The 23542-nt window shown below is 34.2% G+C and overlaps 1 protein-coding gene across 1 annotated transcript; it reads right to left on the bottom strand.

Annotated features, from left to right (window-relative positions):
• Positions 1-926: 926 nt before the first annotated feature.
• LOC142541343 (putative protein S-acyltransferase 9) lies at positions 927-1607 on the bottom strand (the record flags this gene model as incomplete). Its single annotated transcript, XM_075647891.1, has 2 exons — positions 927-1308; positions 1406-1607. Coding segments are annotated over 2 exons (516 nt in total), but the record flags the coding sequence as incomplete, so codon positions are not given.
• Positions 1608-23542: the final 21935 nt, after the last annotated feature.

Below are 23542 nucleotides of genomic sequence, written 5' to 3'. Positions count from 1 at the left end.
TTGAATAATAATAATGTAGCACTGTGTGATGTAGTCGTGTAGAAATAGTTCTGTCTAGAATGAGATGTCGGCACCTATGAAATATCTAAGCAGAAAAATGTGTGTCTGTGTGTGAGTTACCTTGTTGACAGAAACCGTCACAGAACAAATATTTGTACGATGTCTCCTCCACTGGGTCCATTTGATAATGGGTGTTTCTTTGATCAAATTCCGTATGAATGTTTTGTGATCCACAATGTTTTGGAAATATTAAAAATAAAAAGTTGCATTTTTTTTTTGTGGAGAAAAAGTTGAATTATAAGTAAACAAATTTTATATACATGCTAGTTTCTAACTGTACGTATGCTTGTTAGAAATCTAAGATTAAATTTGTAAAATTAAAAATCAAATTAAAATTTTCTAATTTTTATTTGTTTTTTTTTTTAAAAAAATACATAAATTTAATTTTCCATGCTTAAAAAAGATAGGAGGTATTCTGGGGACTTTAAAAAATCACCATGACACTACCGAAACTTAATATATATTTCATAAATGTAATTTTAAACATGTTACAAATGAAGTATATGAGTAAAATGTAAATATCCAAGGTCTCCGAAAGGTCTTGGCTGGTGTAAATTTTACTGTACATCCAAAGCCGCGGGCTGATCTCTGTTTAATATTAAGGGCATTTTATTAACCTCCTCCGGATTTTTTCTACCCAAACCAGTCCAAATCACCACCCTCATGCTTCCCTAAAAAGATATAGCCACGAATACATTTGATCTTCCTTTCAAATAATCCCCAACAGATTCCCTTCTTCCCAACCCATGCAACACCATTTGATTTTTTCAAGTATAGTGAAGGATTCCAGAACAAGGCAACAACCATTTCAGCAACCAAACATGCAATAATGTGCACAAAATTTTCGGAGCACAAACTACATTAGCTCTTTTTACAGTTTCCTACAATAATCAAAACCAAACTCCAACAACCAACCGACCAATGATAATCATGGTTAACAACAAGAACAAAAAAAGAGACAAATAAACACAACAATAAAATCAACCCGATCCGTGCCTATTAGATAAAGGTGAAACCCGGTGAGTCCACCAACAAACCACAAGGAAATAAAACAATATGCCATCAGAATTACAGATGCCGGAGATTCTTTCATTGCTTTCCATACAGTCCCATGATAATCATCCATCAGAACCTTGATGTACAATGCAGACATCGCAAAAACACGTAGATACGAAGTAGTATAGCTAGCAGAAGAGAGAAAACCAAAGAAAAACCAATAGTTTCGCCGCACATTGAAGAGCCAGTTAGCTAGGGGAATCATGTAATGCATCTAAAACGGAAACACAGGGAGAATCCTAATGTTAACAGTCTCGTGATGAATGACATACCAATCCTATTCACTGGCCTCCCCAAGGGCAGTGCTGATCAAAACGCTCCACACAATGGTTGCAAATGAAACAATGTGAGCAACGAGGAGGACGATAGAGCATGCAAGTATCACAATATTTAACTATGGCAGGAAATCCACTGACCATTACTTCTTTAGTTTGAGGAAACCGGAAGCTTGGTGTCTGCCGCCCACCAACCTCCACTGATGCTGAATTGTCTTAACGAAATTCTTCTTTAGGTGGATACAATACCAGGATCCCAAGCTCAAGTAAGGAGAAGAAGCACCAAAACCTGTCCAAATTAGTTAAAATCTCGTTATAAACCAACAAATGCTTGAATTAGCATCAACCATGACATTAAACAGAGCAGAGTGAAAAGACCAGCAAATAAAGGTTAGTGGATTGCATAACTGGAATATACAAAATCTATGATTGTGTTTGGATGAATGAATTTCAAATCCATGGTTGAGGCCCAAAAAAGTTTCATCATTGAGAGCAAAGAATCATCACAGAAACCTGTTTCCGGATAACCTTCACTCCAAGAATTGTTTATCCATTTCCCTTTTGGATTATTACTTGTATATTTGATTATCAAGAAACCTACCATTCAACCCCTGATGCTATTAATTCAAGAAGTTACAGAAGATTGTTTTACAGATATAAATGTAGATGACAAGGAGAAAGAAACAGCATCCATCATCATTATACATATTAAACCTTCATTTCCACTCATTGTGCTGGCATGCATATAATACTAGTTCTAAACATAAGCATTGCTCCTAAAAGCATTCAAGTATATTTTTTTCAACAATTGTTTTTACTTTTCGGTTTTACTCCATTTGGCACCTTCATATAATATTACATTGTAGTATAAAGTCTAATTCCATGTAAATAAATTTTACTACGAGATATAATTAATTATGTCTGTATTTATTATGTTATCCCAGATACGTGTACATTTTTTTAAAAGTTTTATTTTGCCATTTGAGTTGTAAAAATATTGTTTTAAAGCAATGCTAGTTCGTTGGAATTTGTTATAAAAAAAATTTATTGGAAATTTTTACATTCTAGTCTCTTCTAATTCACAAGTAATTAATATTGAATCAATATTTCATCGTATTAAAATAAGATTAATTTTTTTAAATCATATTGTCAAATATAATGATTTTATTATTATTAAGGGTGTCAATTCTGGTGGGTTGGGTCGGGTTGAGTAATAGTAATATTCAAAAATTGTTCAACCCGAACCTGAACTCGAATCAACCCGTATAACCCGATTTTAAAATTTTTTAAAGAAAATTAAATAAAATTCAAATAATAATAATATTTTAATATTTTAAACAAATAATAACAAAATCTCCCTCATATATATATGATTTAAATTTGAAAGCCTAATCGTAGAAAAATAAAGTATATTTACTAAATCAAATAAACAATTATTTAAAAAATAAAAAATGTTCAAAAGAAATATTAAATTATGAAAATTTATGATATAAATATACAATAAATATTTTTTCGGACATAACATATATAAAAAATGTAGGCAATATTTATTATTTATATATATTTTTTAAAAAATTAAATTTTTGGGTCAACTCGAACCCAACCTAACCCGATCATTTTTACGGGTCAGCTATCGGGTCCAACCCGATCTAACCCGAACTCGAACCCGAAAACCCCAAACTCAAAACTTGTTTTTAGGGTTGAACCGTGTCGGGTTGGTGGGTCGTGTCTGATTTTGACCCCTCTAATTATTACTATTTATTGATAGCAATGTTTTTTTAAAAAAAAAAAACTAATTTGTTGGTAATTATTTACTTTAAAAAATTGGCGACCGCTAAGAAAAAAGTGAAGCTCCCTCCCCAATTAATTATAATTATAAATTTTTGAAAAGTAACATTGATATATATATATCGTCGTTTCAGGAGCAGACGGCGTTGTTGATGGCGGAATGGTGCAGAAGCGAAGTAAAGGCATTCGAAAGCTTCCATTTTGATGATCGTAAAAAGAACGACTTGTCTAGCTGTCGGTATACAGCATATGGCCTTTAATCCTCGCGCCTCCATCCCAAATCTGCTCCTTCCTCTGTGTCCATATGTCTGCTATAAATATGGAAGGATTATGTGCACAAAAGAAGCAATTAGGGCTTATAAAACTCAAAAGAGGGCATTTCCATTTGATCCGTATTCTGGATCGATGATGCTAATGTTCTGTCACGCCGTCTGGAAAAGCAACTCTACCCGCAGTCCATCGCAGTGTGATGAGGTCAGCAATTGTCGCACGCCATTAATGGTCTTCCAAGTTCAGTGACTGCGATAGTAAGTCTGCAACTGCGCAGTTGCTCGTATCGGATTTCTACGGTTATTATTCGTCGACCCTAATTAAAGTGTCGCAGTCCGTTGCCAATAATATGACACTCATTACGTTTTTTTGTTTTTTTTTTTTACCGTCGTCGTCGGTGGTTCAAATAATCTCCCTTTTGTATTTTTTTATACAAGTTGGCACAAATGAGTTTAATATTTTTAAATTTTAAACAATTTTAATTATTTTTTTTATCGAGAGCGATGATATTTCATGTACATCAATATTATGTCCTACCAATATCATCGTGACAAAATTTCAAAACAATAAAAATATAATATTAATATTGAAATTTGGTAATATAAATTAATAAAATCACAAATAATCGTAATTTAAAAGGACATTAGCATATTTTCGAATACAAAAACAGTGTCCGCTGTCCACTCTTTCAGTTTTGCCTTTTCATCCAATCTTCAATTTCCAGTTTTGGCCCACAGTGTACGTACGTGTTTTTTCTTTTATTATTGAATGGGCATATTGGTATTTTCGTGTGTAAATTAGAGGCCTATTTCTTTTCTGTCGCTTGCGAAGTTTTCATTTACTACACACCTAAAATGCACAACATGCAGATAGCAAAAGTCGATGCATCATCCCCTCTAGTAAAGGTGGGAGGCGGCACCGGAGAATTTGCGGCGGAGAATTTCCGGCAACGCGGTGGTTGTGTTCACCGTCAGCGGTTGCTGCATGTGCCATGTTGTAAAGCAGCTGCTTTTCGGCCTCGGCGTTGGCCCCACCGTCGTGGAGCTCGACCGAGACTCGAGTGGCCGTGATATTCATGCCCTGCTCCGCAGCCTTGCCGCCGGCTCCGCTCGTCTTCAACCCATCCCGATTGTTTTCGTAGGCGGAAAGTTCTTGGGTGGCATTGAGTCTGTCATGGCTTGCCATATAAACGGCACTCTTATTCCACTCCTAAAGGAGGCCGGAGCTCTTTGGCTTTGAACCCTTCATGCCCGAACCACGGTCTGGGTTGGAGTCTTGAAGATTGCTGGACGGCAACTACTGACAAATTTTATGTACTCTCTCTTTCAAATTAAAAAGATGTAATTTTTGTTTATTAACTTTAGCAAGTATTTCGTTATAATTTCACAAGTGAAACATATTTTTTTTCTTCAAAATTTTCGGATCAAGTAAAGAAACCTAATATAAAAATCATCAGTTAAATATAGTTGACGCAGCTGCGAGTCGTTGTGTTATCCATAAACAGGGACAATGCCTGGAAAAAAATCAATTGCAGGGCAACATCACTGTGCTACGCGATACATAATATTTTGTATATTTTTTTATAAGAAAAATTACTCATTACAACACGATTTTTTTTAATAATTCTAATAATCGAAAAATGGTTTTAATGAACAAAATTAAAATATGAAAATATAATTGAAAATTTTTTTAGATATAATTTACACTATAAGTTGAATACCAATATTATATAATTACTTAATATTATATTTTTCAGAAAATGAAAAAAGACTCACATTGACAAAGTTTTTTAAACCAATAACAACCTTTGATATTTTTATTTTGAATATTTCAAGAAATTCTCATTTGTACTTTATTTTTACAAATTTTCATATTATATTTACTCATTTTTTATACAATTTAATATCATTCATTGGGATTTTGGCAAAAATTATTATTATTATTATTATTTTTTTTTGTTTTTAACAAGTTTCTCTATATTTGTACAATATTGACTTACTAATACAAATCAAGTTAAATTTAGTATAATAATTTTATTTACGAGTTACACTCAAAAAACTAAAAACTTATGTTTAATAATAATTTTTAGCACGAGCTAAATTAAATAATTTTTATTATATATATAATTAAATTTAAAATACTAAATATATATAGGTCGGAAAAAACAACCCAAACCGAGCCCACCCCACCTTAGAATGACTCCATCTTGACCTACATGGGCTTTCAGAGGAAGAGAACAATAATGTATTGGTGTTGTATGTTCTTTTCCCACAAAAATAAACCTATTAAACTTTGAAAATTAGTCTCATATTATTATTCCGAAAAATTTAGAATTTATTTGAAAATGTTATTCTAAATAGATAATTTTAGAACATTAATATTTTAAAACTGAATTTGAGTGAATTATAAATTAATTATTTAAAGAAGTTAGTCGAACCATTAAAGTGATATCAGCATAATCATCATGTTAAGTTCGATAGAGCTGGAAATGATCAGTATAAGTAGTCACACTGAATTCAGCGGATTTGGAAACGCTCTAAGAACAACAAACCCTTAGAAATCGAGGTGTTTTCCACACAAACTTCAAATGTCTGTAGTGAAGTATTAATATAAATTCAATTCTTTGGGAACTTAATCCCCAATTATCATGGAAAACGAAGGCTTGAAGATGCATCGCGTCAAGAAAAGGTTAAATAGCCGAATCCAGTATGCTCTTGTTGTTATCGAACCTAAAAACTTTGATGTATTGATAAGAGTTGTCATCATTGCTGAAAATGGTATCAAGAAGCGTGATTGGTGAGAATAAACTCAAAATAAACGTCCTCATCTTGGGTATTTATATAGTTCAGAAGTCGTATAGCTCCATCGAAGTCGAGAGACAAGAGAGAGAGACGACATGCAAAAGAATTTGGAAGCAAAAAAATGTGATACGAAGACGAAAAACACGATATCCGGGGACTGAGAAGAAAATTTGGCTTCTTTTCTACTATAATTGCTTCTATAATTCTTAGATTGATTTCTAGATCGAAAAACATGCTTTATTTTACTTTTTATTTCATTATGAACTTATTTTTTTTATTCTAGAGGAACAACATAGTTAAGTTGAAACTATGTTTATGTCTTTTTTATTTATATGACTGAATTACTCTTCATTTAATTGTATAATCACGTTTTAATGCTTGCAATTTACCAGTAATAAATTTATTGGTCATAAATTGATTGATAAAATAATTGTGATATATCAGTCAAATAATTGTGATAAATTTTAAGTGTTATGAAGTAGTAGTGAGAAAAATTTTATGTGTTATGAAGTAGTGAGAAAAATTTTAAGCGTTGTGTGAAGTGATAAAATTATGTAAGAGAGAAAAATTTTAAGTGTTATGAAGTAGTGAGAAAATTTTTTATTGTTGTGTGAAGTGAGAAAATTGTGTAAGAGAGAAAAAATTTTAAGTGTTTTGGAGGAAAATGGACCGAAAATGGAGATATTTATAGAGAGTTTGCGCTGTATTTTGTTAAACCGTCGCTAATTTGTTTATAAAACCCGTCGCTAAATGTAGCGGCAGTTTTTAAAAACCGTCGCATGTTTTGATTATGCGACGGTTTGGATAAAAATTGTCGCTCAATGTAGCGACTGTTAGTACCACACTGTCGCTAAGTGTAGCGATGGGGTTTTAAAAAAGTCGCTAATTTTGAACATGCAACAGTTTCTTTAAACTAAAATCGTCGCCTAAATTTAGCGACGGATTAAGAAAATCCGTCGCCAAATATGACAACAGTTTCCAAAATCGTTGTTGTTTGTCCAAAAACCACGCCAATCGACAACGATTTTAAAAAAATCGCTGTAAAAAAAACACGCTAATCGACAACAGTTTTCAAAAACCGTTGTCGATTGAAAAAAAACGCTGAACGACAACGATTTTTAGAAAACCGTTGTCGTTGACACCCTAAAAGATAACGGTTTTTAGAAAAGTCAAAGACAATGGTTTTTAGAAAACCGTTATCTTTGACCCTCTAAAAGACAATGGTTTTTATAAAACCGTTGTCAAAACGCAGCTACGACAACGGTTTTCACTAAAACCGTTGTTAAAAACTATACGACAACGGTTTTTCAAAAAAACCATTGTCGTAGCTGCGTTGTCGTTGGGCGTTTTTCTTGTAGTGATATGTCAGAAAAACTTATAACCAATCGAAGTTCGTGTAAAAATTAACAATCCTTTGCATATAATGTTTGATGTTATATCTTATATAGGAATATCACAATCAATATTAGACGATAAATCTATTTATCACTTAGGAAATTAACTATAAATAATTAAGTGTCATTAGCTAATAAATGAGTTGAATTCATGAATGTAAACAAAATTAATAATTAAACATAATGGAAAGCCAAATGAAATCGAACATCTAGTTTATTTCTAGCTCTCATCAAACTCTCGTTATTAATATGTGCTTGTTGCAATAATTATTCCAATTTTTTCTTGAATTTCTAAATAAGTTGAGATTATTTTAATTACAGTATTTGATATACTTTTAAATAAAACATTTTTCGCGTGAACAATACTTTATTCATCACATATTAGAACTTTGCATCATATGTTTACGGAAAAAAAAAAATATGCAACATAATCTTAAAAAAGATAGAATACAACTCTAGAATCGACTTGCTGCCCGATTTTATTTTGTTTCAAGTGTTTAATACAACATTCCATACGACAACTTACATCAATTTAATATTTTCAGCTCACCTCACGCCGACCTGACAACTGATAATTAATGGATATTGATAGATATGAAATCATCCTTCTGTTTTTAAACTAAATTATTGGATATTGTTGAAAAATAATATCTAAAATATGTGTATTGAATATTTGAATGTTGAATATTTAAATGTTAAAAATAAGAGTTGTAAAAATTGAAAATTAGTGTGTGATGATGTAGGTAATGATGAATTTATTTTTGGATTATTTGTAAAGAAATTCTATAAATAGCATCACCATTTGTGAAGAAATTCACAATTGAGTTGAGAGAAAAATATTATAAAATGTGTAGTTTGATAATTTTGAGAATTTGAGATTTTTACTTTTTAACATAAATTTTTACTTTTTCACAACACGTTATCAGCACGAAGCTCTAAAAGTCCTCCATACTTTTCCAAGCTCCAAACAGAAGAAAAAGGTAACAAAAGTAATAATATTTATTTTACTGTTATTTATTTATTGTGTATATATTTAATATATAATATAATGTTATTCAGAAATAATAAATATAAATTTTTCAAAAACTTGTTATAAATCCTGGGAGGATGTTAAGACGACATCCCACACTCCCGGTAAGGGATACGACAAGTATAAAAGCCTATAAGGTTTTTAAACAAAATAAGTTGTGACACCGCATTATAATAATGTGATATGATATACATAATTATTTAAACATGACTAATATTATATACATCATATTATTACCATAAAATTATACGAATACATACATTTATTTTTTTGTACACCAACGGTCATAAACGGTAACAAAACAGCTAGTTTTTGCCTTATAAATATTATCTCACAGACACATTCAATCACTCCAACTTTCTCTTCTTCTCTAAACAATTGTTCTTCATCAAATTTTCGAAGAAAAAAGAAGATGAGTTTCTCAAGGTTATTTTTAATTATTTTGGTTATCATACTCACGAGTCTTGTATTTATTGGAGAATATCATCCTCGTGTGTTTTCTTTATTTTTACAAATGCTTGTATTTGTTGTTTATCCATTACTTTGTATTGCAATATTCATTAACTAATAAAATGCATCGTAATTTTTTAGTACCACCATGTCAAACTTGACAAAGCTCGAATTCATTGCTCTTGATATTACGGGGAAAAAATTATATGTCATGGATTCTCGATGTAGAAATGCATCTTGAGTCAATGGGTCTAAGTGAGACCATAAAAGAACATGGCATATCGACATCACAAGAAAAGGCAAAAGCCATGATATTTTTGCTTCGACATCTCGACGATGGATTGAAATGTAAATATCTAATTGAAAAAGATCACATGACTTTGTGGAAGGGATTAAAAGAAAGATTCGAACATATAAGGGAAGTTATACTTCCGACCGCCAGGGATGAATGGAATACGTTGAGATTCCAAGATTTTAAAAGAGTCAGTGATTACAACTCGGCGATGTATAGAATAATCTCGCAATTGAAATTTTGTGGGCATGAGATTACTGAAATGGAAATGCTTGAAAAAACATTTTTCACTTTTCACGCATCGAATATAACTCTACAACAACAATATAGAGTGCATGGATTTTCGAGATATTCTGAACTTATCGCCTGTCACCTGGTGGCGGAAAAGAATAATGAGCTGTTAATGAGAAATCATCAGGCACGACCCACTGGTTCAACGGCATTTCCTGAAGTAAATGTCGTAAGCAAAAATGAATTTAAATTTGGAAACCAAAATCAAAGTTATAGACAAGATTTTGGTCGATGACGAAATCGAGGTCGTGGTCGTGGACGTGGACGTGGACGTGGAAGTGGTCGTGATCGTGGACGCGGCCGTGGTTTTGAAAATAATCGAGATAGTTACTTTCATAAATCATCTCAAAAGAGTGTCCCAAACCATCCACAGAAAAGACATCATGAAAATATGAGTGTTAATGAGAATCATTCAAAAAGATTTGAAAGTTCTTGTTTCAGATGTGGTACTCCAGGACATTGGTCCCGTATTTGTCGAGCCCCTGAGCACCTTTGTAAACTTTATAAAGAATCAATAAAGGGGAAAGAAAAGGAGACCAACTTCACTGAACAGAGTGAAACTTTGAGTGATTCAACTCATTTTGATGCTGGAGATTTTCTGATTGATTTCTCAGACAATGATCAATTTGATGGTGGAATAAATATGTAAAATATTTTATGTACCCGTATGATAATGTTTTATCGCGTGCTATATTTTTTACATATGTATTGTATTTTATTTTATTTTTATAAATATATTGTCAGTAATTTTATTTCATTGCATATTTTTTTTTGAATTTCAAACATGAAAAATGCTATGAACAAAGCTGAAATTTGCATACCCGATAGTGGTACAACGCACACTATCCTCCGAGATAAAAGATATTTCTTGAAACTAAAACCAACAAAAACAATGGCGAATACAATATCAGGTCTTGTAGACTTGATTAAAGGATGTGGTAAAGCACAATTTTTGTTACCTAATGGTACAAAATTTTTGATCAATGATGCTTTGTATTCACTACAATCAAAAAGAAATTTGTTGAGTTTTAATGATATATATTCTCATGGGTATGATACTCAAATAATGAATGAAGGGAATGAGAAATATATGTGTCTTACCACATACAAATCAGGAAAGAAATATGTAGTTGAAAAACTACCAATGCTACCTACTGGATTGCATTATACATATATAAGTCCAATTGAATCAAACATGATAGTTGATAATTCTTCAATACTGATCAATTGGCATGATCGATTAGGACATCCTGGTTCAACAATGATGCGAAGAATTATAGAAAATACACATGGTCATCCGTTGAAAGACTAGAAGATCTTTCAGAATAATAATTTTCAATGTAAATCATGTTCTCTTGGAAAACTTATTATAAGACCATCACCAGCCAAAATCCAAACTGAATCATCAATGTTTCTTGAACGTATTCAGGGTGATATTTGTAGACCAATCCATCCACCATGTGGACCATTCAGATAATTTATGGTATTGATTGATGCCTCCAGCAGATGGTCACATGTATGTTTATTGTCAACTCAAAATGTTGCATTTGCAAGATTACTTGCTCAAATAATAAAATTGAGGAATCAATTTCTCGATTATACAATCAAGAGAAATTAGACTTGATAATGCTGGTGAATTTACTTTCCCAGACTTTCAATGATTATTGTATGTCTATGGGAATCATTGTTGAGCATCATGTTGCTCATGTACATACACAGAATGGATTGGCTGAATCATTGATTAAACGTCTGCAAATGATTGCTAGACTAATGATTATGAAAACAAAGCTTCCTATTTCTATATGGGGACATGCAATTTTACATGCTGCTTCATTAATTCGCATCAGACCAAGTGCATATCATAAATACTTCCCATTGCAGCTTGCATTTGGTAAAGAACCAAACATTTCTTATCTGAGAATTTTTGGATGTATGGTGTATGTGCCTATTGTACCACCGTAACGAAAAAAAATGGGACCTCAAAGAAAGGTTGGAATTTATATCGGTTATGATAGTCCATCAATCATTCGATATCTTGAACCTCAGACATGCGACGTGTTCACAGCACGTTTTCTGATTTTCATTTTAATGAGGAAATCTTCCCAATGTTAGGGGGAGAACAGAAACATACTGAAAAGAAAATTACATGGTATGTATCATCATTGTTACATCTGGATCCAAGAACAAAACAATGTGAAAAAGATGTACAGCAAATTGTGCACTTGCAAAGAATAGAAAATCAAATACCAGATGCATTTGCAGACACAAAAGGGGTAACTAAATCATATATACATGCTGCAAATGCCCCTGCTCGAATTGAAATTCCGAAGAAACAAATTGAAGATACTCATGATGTCATTAAACGCCTGAAGCGTGGAAGGCCAGTCGGTTCCAAGGATAAAAATCCTCGAAAAAAAAATTCATAGAGAAACACGATGATCACAAAAGAGAAAATGATGTTCCTGAAGAAACACATGATAATCACAAAATAGAGAATGATGTTTCTAAAGAAACACATGATGATGAAAATGTTCTGTCAGAAACACAAACTGACGAGAATCGTGAAATATCTATCAATTACATTAATACTGGAAAAATATGGAACCGAAAAGATATAGAAGAAATTGATGATATATTTTCTTATAATGTGGCAATCGACATCATAAATGATAATGAAGATCATGAACCAAAATCTTTTGGTGAATGTAAAAATCGGCAGGATTGGATAAAATGGAAAGAAGCCATCCAGGTTGAATTGGATTCGCTAAATAAACGTAATGTTTTTGGACCTATAGTCCTTACACCTGAAGGTGTAAAACCTGTTGGATACAAATGTGTTTTTATTCGAAAGCGAAATGAGAAAAATGAAATAGTAAGATATAAAGCTCGACTTGTTGCACAAGGTTTTTTTCAAAGGTCTGGAATTGATTATGAAGAAACGTATTCTCCCGTGATGGATACAATTACGTTTCGGTATTTGATTAGCTTGGCGGTATCTGAAAATTTAAAAATGCGTCTTATGGATGTTGTTACAGCTTACTTATATGGATCACTTGATAGTAATATATATATGAAAATCCCTGAAGGATTTAAGATGCCTGAAGCACAAAGTTCAAAACCCAGAGAATGTTATTATGTGAAATTACAAAAATCATTATATGGGTTAAAACAATCCGGTCGAATGTGGTATAATCGACTAAGTGATCACTTGATGAAAAAGGGATATGTAAATAATTCAATATGCCCTTGTGTTTTTATTAAGAAAACAATATCCGGATGCGTAATTATTGCTGTATATGTTGATGATTTAAACATCATTGGAACGAATAAGAAAATTCAAGAAGTTGTGTCATACTTGAAGGAATAATTTGAAATGAAGGATTCTGAAAAAACCAAGTATTGTTTGGGTTTAAAAATTGAACAAAAAGAATGTGGAATATTTGTTCACCAGACAAATTATACAGAAAAGATCCTTAAATGTTTTAATATGGATAAATCAAATCCTTTAAGTACTCGAATGGTTGTTGGATCATTAAACCTCCGGGCTTCTTTCTTTCGGCCTTCACCCGTTGGCAATTTAAGCACTTAGACACATATTCGGCAATATCTGATTTCATCTGTTTCCACCAGAATTGTGTCTTCAAGTCGTTGTACATCTTTCTGCCACCAGGGTGAATGCTGAACCGACTACAGTGCGCTGCTGACAATATCTGTTGTTTCAACTCCGAAACATCTGGCACTACAATACGGTTATTCACATACAGGACAAAATCACGTACCTGATATTCAGACTGATGTCCTGATCTGACCATCTGAATTGACTGCTGTATATTCTGATCTGTTCTTTGAGCTTCTTTGATTTTCATCATCAAATCTGGCTCAACTTGAATCGTGGCAAGTCTTAACGGTCTACTATCTGTGTCAAATGCTAAACCAGACAAACAACAATCTTTAATTAAATTTGAAACACCTATCGTCGATAAGGATAGGGCACAAACCTTTCGACTCAAGGCATCTGCTGCTGCATTTGACTTCCCTGGATAGTACTTGATCTCGCAATCAAAATCTTTCAGTAGATCAAGCCATCTACGCTGCCTCATGTTCAATTCTGACTGAGAAAACAGATAATTCAGGCTTTTATGGTCAGAGTAAATTTCAAATTTCTCACCATAAAGATAGTGACGCCAGATCTTCAAGGCAAATACGATAGCCGCCAATTCAAGATCATGAATGGGGTATCGAATCTCGTGTGGCTTCAGCTGTCTAGAGGCATATGCGATCACATGACCTCGCTGCATAAGAACACATCCTAGCCCTCTGTGAGATGCATCACAATATACAACGAAATCACCAGTACCTGAAGGAATCATCAAGACAGGTGCACTGGTCAGTCTCTTCTTCAACTCTAGAAAACTAGACTCACAATCCTCCGACCACACAAAAGGTGTATTCTTTTGCGTCAACTGGGTAATCGGCTTCGCAATACTGGAGAAATCTTTGATGAATCGTCTATAGTACCCTGCTAGACCCATGAAACTGCGTATCTCAGGCACCGAAGTGGGTCTCGGCCAACTGATCACAGCTTCCACTTTACTCGGATCCACAGAAATACCATCTCCAGATATGATATGACCCAAGAAAACAACTTGATTCAACCAAAACTCACACTTTGACAATTTAGCATACAGCCTCTCATTTCTCAGTGTCTGCAATACAATTCTTAGATGCTCTGCATGCTCATTCAAATTCTTTGAATACACCAAAATATCATCAATAAAAACAATCACAAACTCATCTAAATATCTCTGAAAGACGCGGTTCATCAGTCCCATAAACACTGCTGGAGCATTCGTTAAACCAAAAGGCATGACAATAAATTCGTAATGTCCATACCTGGTTCGGAATGCTGTCTTCGGTATATCAACATCTCGAACTCTGAGTTGATGATATCCCGATCGCAAATCAATCTTAGAATAGACAGATGATCCCTGTAACTGATCAAATAAATCGTCGATACGAGGCAATGGGTACTTAATCTTTACCGTCGCCTTGTTCAGTTGCCGGTAGTCAATACATAATCGCATAGAACCGTCTTTCTTTCGTACAAATAGTACTGGTGCGCCCCAAGGAGATACACTGGGTCTGATATATCCCTTGGCTAGAAGATCTTCTAGTTGTGCTTTCAATTCTTTCAGTTCTATCGGCGCCATCCTATACGGAGCTCTCGAAATAGGAACGGTACCTGGAATAAGATCAATGCTAAAATCTACCTCTCGGGCTAGAGGTAACCCTGGAATCTCGTCAGGAAATATATCTGCAAACTCCCGTACTACTGGCGAATCTGCCAATGCCGGGCTCGATTTCAGTAAATCTACTGAATAAATCAGGAACCCTTTTGCTTCTTGTTGCAACCATTTACTCATAGTCAGAGCAGATACTAAGGGAATCCGAGATCTGGAACCCTTACCGTAGAATTTCCACTCCTCTGTCATTTCAGGTCTGAATCTGACAATCTTGTGAAAACAGTCTACAGTGGCTCTGTACTTAGTCAACATGTCAATCCCGACAATACAATCAAAATTAGATAAACCAAGTACAACACATTCTAAATCAATCTCTTGCCCTTCAAACTGTAGTATGCAATGTCTAATTGAAGTTACAGATATCAGACCACTTCCCAACGGAGAAGAAATAGACACTACAGTAAACAATGACTCTACAGGCAATGCATGTGTCAATGCAAAACGTTCTGATATGAATGTATGTGATGCACCTGTATCTATCAATACATATGCAGGATAACCGCAAAGAAAACAGTTACCTGCAATCACATCGTCTGGCGCATCCTGGGCTTGCTCCTCGGTCAGTGCAAACACCCTAGCCTGTTGTCTGGGAGGTTGGCTCACTGTCTGGCCACCTCTGGCTCTAGGTTGAGACTGTGTAGGCGTGGGCTGGAAAGAATGACAGACGAAGCTTGTCTCTCAGGCTGAGTCACTGATGCTGATGAACCTGCACTCTGAAATCTCTGTGCACCTATCTGGGGACAGACTTTGGCAAAGTGTCCCTGTTGCCTGCATATGTTACATCTGCCCATCACTCCCTGACACTGCTCTGTGGCATGTCGGCCTCCACAAGTAGTGCAATACACATCTGTCACATCTGTACTCTGGCCAGGACTTCTCTGTCTTGACCTACTGGAGCTCGACGAACTGCTCCCTGATCTCTTAAACTGCTTATCCTTAACTTTCAAAAAATCTTTCTTTCCACTACTACTGCTTCCACTATCAAATCGAGGAGGAGGTGGTGGAAACTGTGCGGTAGGCTGTGGCTGTCTCTGACTCTGAGCACTATAGGAAGATCCTCGCTGCCTAATACAGCCAGCCTCTGCTCCTTTCGCTCTGTTCAGTGCATCAGAAAAGGTGTTGGGTCGTCCCGTGTTCACTAGGGTAAAGATGTCCGGATTCAAACTATTTATGAACTGATCGGCAACTGCCTCATCATTCCCTGCTACATGAGGTGCAAATCGAAGCAAGGACGAGAATTTGGCAACATACTCCTCTATGTTCCACTGGCCCTGTCTCAAGTTTGCAAATTCGGCCCCTTTGTCTTTTCGATAGGAGACTGGAAAGAAACGTTGATAAAATTCATCTTTAAAGACTTTCCAAGTAATATCAATACCTCGATGTTCTAAGGCTCGTTTCGCCGTTAGCCACCAACTTTTGGCCACTTCTTGCAATTGATGCCCAACCAGCTTCACTCTACGTTCATCTGTATAGGCAAGTGATTCAAATAACATCTCTATATCATCCAACCAGCTTTCACAATCCACTGCATTCTCCGTGCCTTTCAAAGTCGGGGGTCGGAATGACTGAAATCGCTTCAACAGAGTCTCCATCGGGGTAGCGGTTACGTCCATCTGGGTACCTGACGTACTCCTCTGTTCTGGCACTTGACCTTCAGCTGGTTGTGGTATTCTTCTAGGCAGCATAATCTGATTATCAAACAGATTAGTACACAGTCTATACAATCTGTCTCAGCCCTCCTCTGATCATATACCTCTGATCCAGAATCGGTTCTGATTCAGTCTTTACAAGTATATGATGTAAATCAATTCAGATACAATACAACATATAATAGGGAAAGCATTAAATCGTGCTAGCTCATCAAAAGCAAGGAAGAAAACTCCATCTACCCCGCTCATTCTATTCTATCTCAGTCTACAGAACCTACTGCTCTGATACCACCTGTTGTGGGGACCCGGGCTCTAACTCAATTCTTTTCGGGATTAATTGGATCTTTATTCAAAATGTGGGTCAAATTTTCGCTTTTTAACATTAATTCAAATGTAAATACTACGCATAATATCTTTCTTTATTTAATTACAACACATATAATATACATGTCATGTTTTACTACAAACACATCACTAATGTTTAATACAAACAATAAACTACGAGTAGTACAAATCTAGTACAATATCACTAGTGATCTTCTGCGCCCGTAGTCACCACGCTATCTTGATCTCATCTATGCCGTGACCCAGATCCTGCCCCACCTGTTGTTATGCACACATACAGACATAACAACAGCCGGAAACTCCGGTGAGAACAAATCCCAGTATAAAACATGTATACATGCTGATACATAATCATAAATCATGAATCAAAGCAATAATAATGGGCTTCATAGTCTATGAAACCGATCTATATAAACATGCAATTCAAATCAAATCATGTCTTGACTTGACTCGACTCTACTCTAGGGATCCCGGTGTGAATAAGACGTCACTGTCTGTCACCTACCCTCCCAATCGGGGTAACTGTACGTCTTATTCCTAGACTTCGGTCATATCTGTATCGAATGTCTACAATCGGATTAAATCTGGTCCGAAGCGTCGATACCACCGAACATCTAGTTTGGCAAGTCTGCCAATGACTCTCCTATCTCAAAGGCTCGAATATAAATCTATAAACAAGGCATTATCATATCAAGATATTTGAATATAAATCTATAAACAAATCACAATCATATCAAAAGATAAACAATAATTCTAGTATGTGATTTTGTTGGGAAACTCAAACTGAATCTCATTTGAGTTGTGTCTTCCCCAAACAAAACATGAATTATACATTTCGTCGCACAATATCTGTCGATGTCGAAGTCTCGATGACGAATGTGTCACTATCGAATCTGAAATGAAAATGTTGATACATATTCTATCAATCTCTAATCTCAATCAACACATATCCAATTCAATACTTGACCTCGGTACTATTTGACGGTATAACGACGTAATTTCTCAATAACGGTCAATCCAACTCTCAACATATATCACCAATTCATAAGTCTCAACTCATATTCATCATTATAAGCACATGATAGTACTCAAAATCTGCATATTTAACTCTAAATATGCTGGAAAATCATAACAATTACATATGATGTCCGATAATTGATCCGTTTACGAATATATAGTCACTAACTTCACAAGAACACATAATCTAGTGTAACTCACAATTTCCCCAACATCAATATTTCAAATCATGCTGGAAATGAATGAAACTTACATCCCCTTGTAGCCCTTGAAGAGGGGAGCTCAAAACCGAAATCGGATTAAAGTTTGGATGTATGAATCTCTCAAAATCACAATTTAAGAGCATAAGAAAGTGAAGCTTTTCCTCTGGAGTCGTTCGATGCTTGATGATGAATTGAGGAAGAATGAAAGTGTTACACATTATATAGCTCATGCCATGTGTCAACTTAATGTGCATGCTGGACTTCTCGCATGCATCACCGCGGGTGCGGTCACTCTTCACCGCGGGTACGCTGTGCCCACGGCATGCCTTTCATTTTCTGAAATTAAACGACCGCGGGTGCGCTACATATAAGACCGCGGGTGCGGTAACATCAACGCAGGTGCGGTCACGTTTGAACCGCGGGTGCGGTGTCATTTCTGTAAATACTTTCCAACTCTCTGTCCATCAACCGCGGGTGCACTCTTTCTTGGACCGCGGGTGCGGTGACCCTACTATAAAAATGACTAACTTTTTGTCCCTGCACCGCGGGTGCGGTGCTTCTCTAGGCGCGGGGGGCGGTCCCTTCTTCAAGCAACACTTCATCTTTTCATTTTATCCACATACAATTTAGGGCATTACAAAAGATGCTAATCCAAGTATAATTGGTTATGCCGATGCTGGATACTTATCTGATCCACACAAGGCACGTTCCCAAACTGGATATGTATTTACTCGTGGAGGCATTGCAATTTCTTGGCGTTCACAGAAATAAACGCTCATAACAACTTCATCAAATCATGCCGAGATTATTGCACTACATAAAGCAAGTCGTGAATGTGTGTGGTTAAAATCAATGACCCAACATATCCAAATCTCATGCGGATTATCATTTGACCAGAAGCCTGTGATACTATACGAAGATAATGCTGCATGTGTTGCTCAAATGAAAGAAGGATATATAAAAAGCGACAGAACTAAACATATTCCTCCTAAGTTCTTCGCATTCACCAAGGAGCTTGAGAAGAATAAATATATAGATGTTCGTCACATTCAATCAAGTGAAAACTTATCAGATCTCTTCACAAAGGCACTTCCTACGTCAATATTCAGAAAGCACATATATAATATTGGGATGTGCAATCTACGAAATTTGTGAAGAATTGTTCGTGTCGACATGAGGGGGAGTTTACGTGACTGCACTCTTTTTCCCTTACTATGGTTTTTATCCCAATGAGTTTTTCCTAGTAAGGTTTTTAACGATGCATTATAAAAACACGTAATGAAGACAATCATTATGATCATCATCACAAGGGGGAGTGTTGAAAAATAATATCTAAAATGTGTATTGAATATTTGAATGTTGAAAATAAGAGTTGTAAATATTGAAAATTAGTGTGTGATGACGTAGGTAATGATGAATTTATTTTTGGATTATTTGTAAAGAAATTCTATAAATAGCATCACCATTTGTGAAGAAATTCACAATTGAGTTGAGAGAAAAATATTATAAAGTGTGTAGTTTGATAATTTTAAGAATTTGATATTTTTACTTTTTACAATAAATTTGTATTTTTTCAGAACAGATATATCCATTACTCGTTAACGCAATAAAATATCCGAAAGTTTGACCTAAGTGTACCGTGTCGGCATTTACTATTTGCAGGTATTGTCTTCTAATAGGGTGTTTTTGTTCGACACTGTATTGGCATTAAAGACAGGGCAGAAATTAACCTCAATCAGTGGATATTTATTTTGTTATTGCTGGGTTAATTACGTTTCCATTTCTGTTTAAAGTATATCAATTTGGAATTTTTTTATAAAACAAGTAAACTAGTTTTGATTTAAAATGCATTTTGCCCAGGTCTGTTGGCCATCGTTTGACTCGTGAAATATGATGATGAAAAATATATGATATATGAATTATGGATAACATAATTATTTATACCTGTAACTTTTCTTATAATTCGAGTCAAACGTTAGATGAGACAAACATCGTATAATAAACTAAGTTATCTTTCTTTGCATTAAAAGATGCGTCATTGATCTTCTACTTCTTGATAATTGCATATCAACAAGGAACATAATTATTTAAAACCATTTATTTCAATAAATTATATGCTTGTTCCAAAGCTTCTCTACATACCTCTCTAGCTTGTAGTTCATATTCAAGTTCTGGAACTTAAAATGACACCTTTTCTTCATTCCCACACATTGCCGACGCACTCGCTGCCTCTTTTCCTTCCTTTACTTATGGCCCTTTTGATCATGGACGACGAGGCAAGATTACGACATGGGGATTATTTTCATTAGACTCCGTTTGAAATAAGTATTTATAATAAACGATTTTATAAAAATCTTTTTTTACAAAATTTTTATAAAATATTTTAAAATAAATATGCGTTTTGAACAACTATTCTATATAAAAAAAACTATAGTTAAAAATATGTTCTAACAACTTGTTCTATTATTTTAAAAACATAAAAAAATATCTCTGGCTTATTCTTTAAAAACTATCCTTGAAGAACATTTTAAAAAAATAATTTGATAAATTTTTTACAAATATTTTATTTAAATAAATACTTTAAGTTTTCTAACTTAAAAAATACTAAAAATATTTATCCAAAAAATATCAATTTTTTTTGTCAGAGTATCAAATTTTCATTTACTTGTAACAGTAAGGAAATCACGTTTAAAAGGTCAATCGAAGTAGGCCCATAGACGTCCTATTTGCGATAGTAATACAATATTATTATAATATATCGGCTGTTTGTGAAACAAATGCATAAAATTTTCCCCCAGACTGGTAAATTAAAATCACGTGTCTTTGTGTGCTTCACTTGTTTAATTCCACGGGGGTTTAAATTTTCTACTATCTCGTTTAAGTTGCATTTGGATCGAACGAAGGGATTCAAATCTCGCTACCGTAACAATCAGTTTGTTTGAGTAAATTCATCGGACATTATATTTGAAATCTTCTATCAAAATCAAAATATATATTCAATCTTTCAAATACTCTTTCAATTTCAAATCCCTCCGGGCGCTAATCATATATTAATCATTTACCCCATGTACGTGTGTGCGCCTACTGTTACGGCTCGTACGTACATATTATTTCTAAAAATATTTGAGCAATGATATGTATATTTATGTTAACATGGATTTCGTATATATGCATTGCATGTTGAATTGATGGAGGGAATAAAATAATTACGAGAGCTTAATTTGTCGTTATTTTCAGTAGGTACGTATTTTCACTTTATATACAAACAAAAATAACAGCAATAGAAATAAATGTTGATTCGACCATTGCCAACTGCTACTGGCACCTAAAACACGTGACACGAGAAGTGGCCCCAAACATTAAGTTTGTATTTGGCCGTGGTTTTCGAGTACTGTCGGGGGAGAGTACTGAGATTTTGAGGTCTCGTCGTTGTTATTAGGTCAAGGGATTCTTGGCTCGATCGACGGGACTCGCCATTTCTGAAATCATGCTTGATTAGTTTCCTGTCATATAATATCATGCATAAATTATAATTATTTTATTTTTGAATAATTAAAAATTTATTTAATGCTAATCAAATATTAGGACACGCCGACATGCATGCAAGAATGTTGTGTTGTTTATATGGTATATATTATGCACTCTTTTATATGTACATATTTGAAAATATTTAAAATTAAAAAAAAACTCATGTGAGACGGTGATCTCACATATCGATTTTATGAGATAAATATTCCATTTAGGTCACTTATTAAAAATATTATTTTTTATTGTAAATATGAGCAAAGTTGAACCGTCTCACAGATAAAATCCGTGAGATCGTCTCACAAGAAACATACTCTTAAATTTTTATGATGGTGAAAACGAAAGTGAAAGTAAAGTGATGTTATTATGAATATTAGTCCCAAATGACACCACTGCTTTATGATTGTTGGATATCTTTTTGCATTGATCGCTCGTATAGAGTTGCGCGCACCCACATATTTATGTATATATGCATGTTGTAATTAAATTTAGTCATGATTCAGTCCATGAATAAGTATATAATTTACGGCTGAAAGCCTGAAATGACTTGCGATATATAAATCTGCACATTGGCAAGATTACTTTTGAAGGTTTACACGCACACATATATATATTTCAAAATCATGAAACAAAACTCACATTGTATTGCTTTACGATTAAGTTTTTTACGCGACGTAAATATCGGTTTTGAAGTTCCAACTTCCAATAGATAGCACTTGGCTGGGGAGTTTGTATTTTCTTATCCATGCAAAATTATATTTTGTTTCACTTTTATCTTCACAACTTTAAAAGAAAACTTCATTTTACTCATCTTTGTCCACAACAAATTAAGTAAGATCGTCTTACGTGTACATTTTGTGAGAAAGATTTCTGACTCGATCTAACTGACAAAAAATATTATTTTCTATATCAAAAATATTACTTTTATCACAATATGAACCGGTCAACCTCTCTTACATATATAGATCAATGAGACCATATCACAAGAACCGGCACTTAAGCACTTGGAGTCGTTTACCACCCCAATTTTTTAAAAATGATGCTTCTGTACGTTGTTAAAAAAAATCGGCCGCCTAGTCGGCTCAAAATTTGCCAAGGCGGTCACCAAATTAATATATCGATTTTTTTTAAATGCTAGCTAGTCATATATTTCTATCAATTTGTATCATACAAAGATAATGAATATGCCATGATTTTGAATTTAAATCCGATATATATGAATTATTGGAAAATATGGGGATACACAAGAATAATAAGATCGTCCACTAGCACATAATATTTTGAGTAGGTCTATTGTGAGACGATCTCACGAATCTTTATATGTAAGACGGGTGAACCCTACCGATATTCACAATAAAAAGTAATACTCTTAACATAAAAAATAATAATTTTTAATTGATGACCTAAATAAGATATCCGTCTCACAAAATATGACTCGTGAGACCGTTTCACATAAGTTTTTGCATAACATTTTTTAGAATAATGCTCATAAGATCATTCTCAAAATTATATTTTATTTATTTTAAAATAAATTATCAAGTAAAAAATAATATGAGCCTATATCATGTGTCATCTCGATCTATATCTACCGTGAAATGTAATATTTTTAGTATAAAAATTAATAATTTTATTATGAGTTGATCGAGTCGAAGTTCAATTTTATAAATTTTATCTAGGGTTTTTGGGAAACGAAACACATTTTGTTTTCAATTTAATTTAATTTAATTTTGCCCTAAACCCCCCCGGCCCCCAAAATATCCGCACACGGCACAACTTCGACTTTGGAGGGTTTT

The sequence above is a fragment of the Primulina tabacum genome, chromosome 4 (genome assembly GCF_025594145.1).
Source record: "Primulina tabacum isolate GXHZ01 chromosome 4, ASM2559414v2, whole genome shotgun sequence".
Taxonomy (NCBI): Eukaryota; Viridiplantae; Streptophyta; class Magnoliopsida; order Lamiales; family Gesneriaceae; genus Primulina; species Primulina tabacum.
The sequence above is the reverse complement of the archived record's forward strand: the minus strand, read 5'-3'. Positions and strand labels throughout refer to the sequence as shown.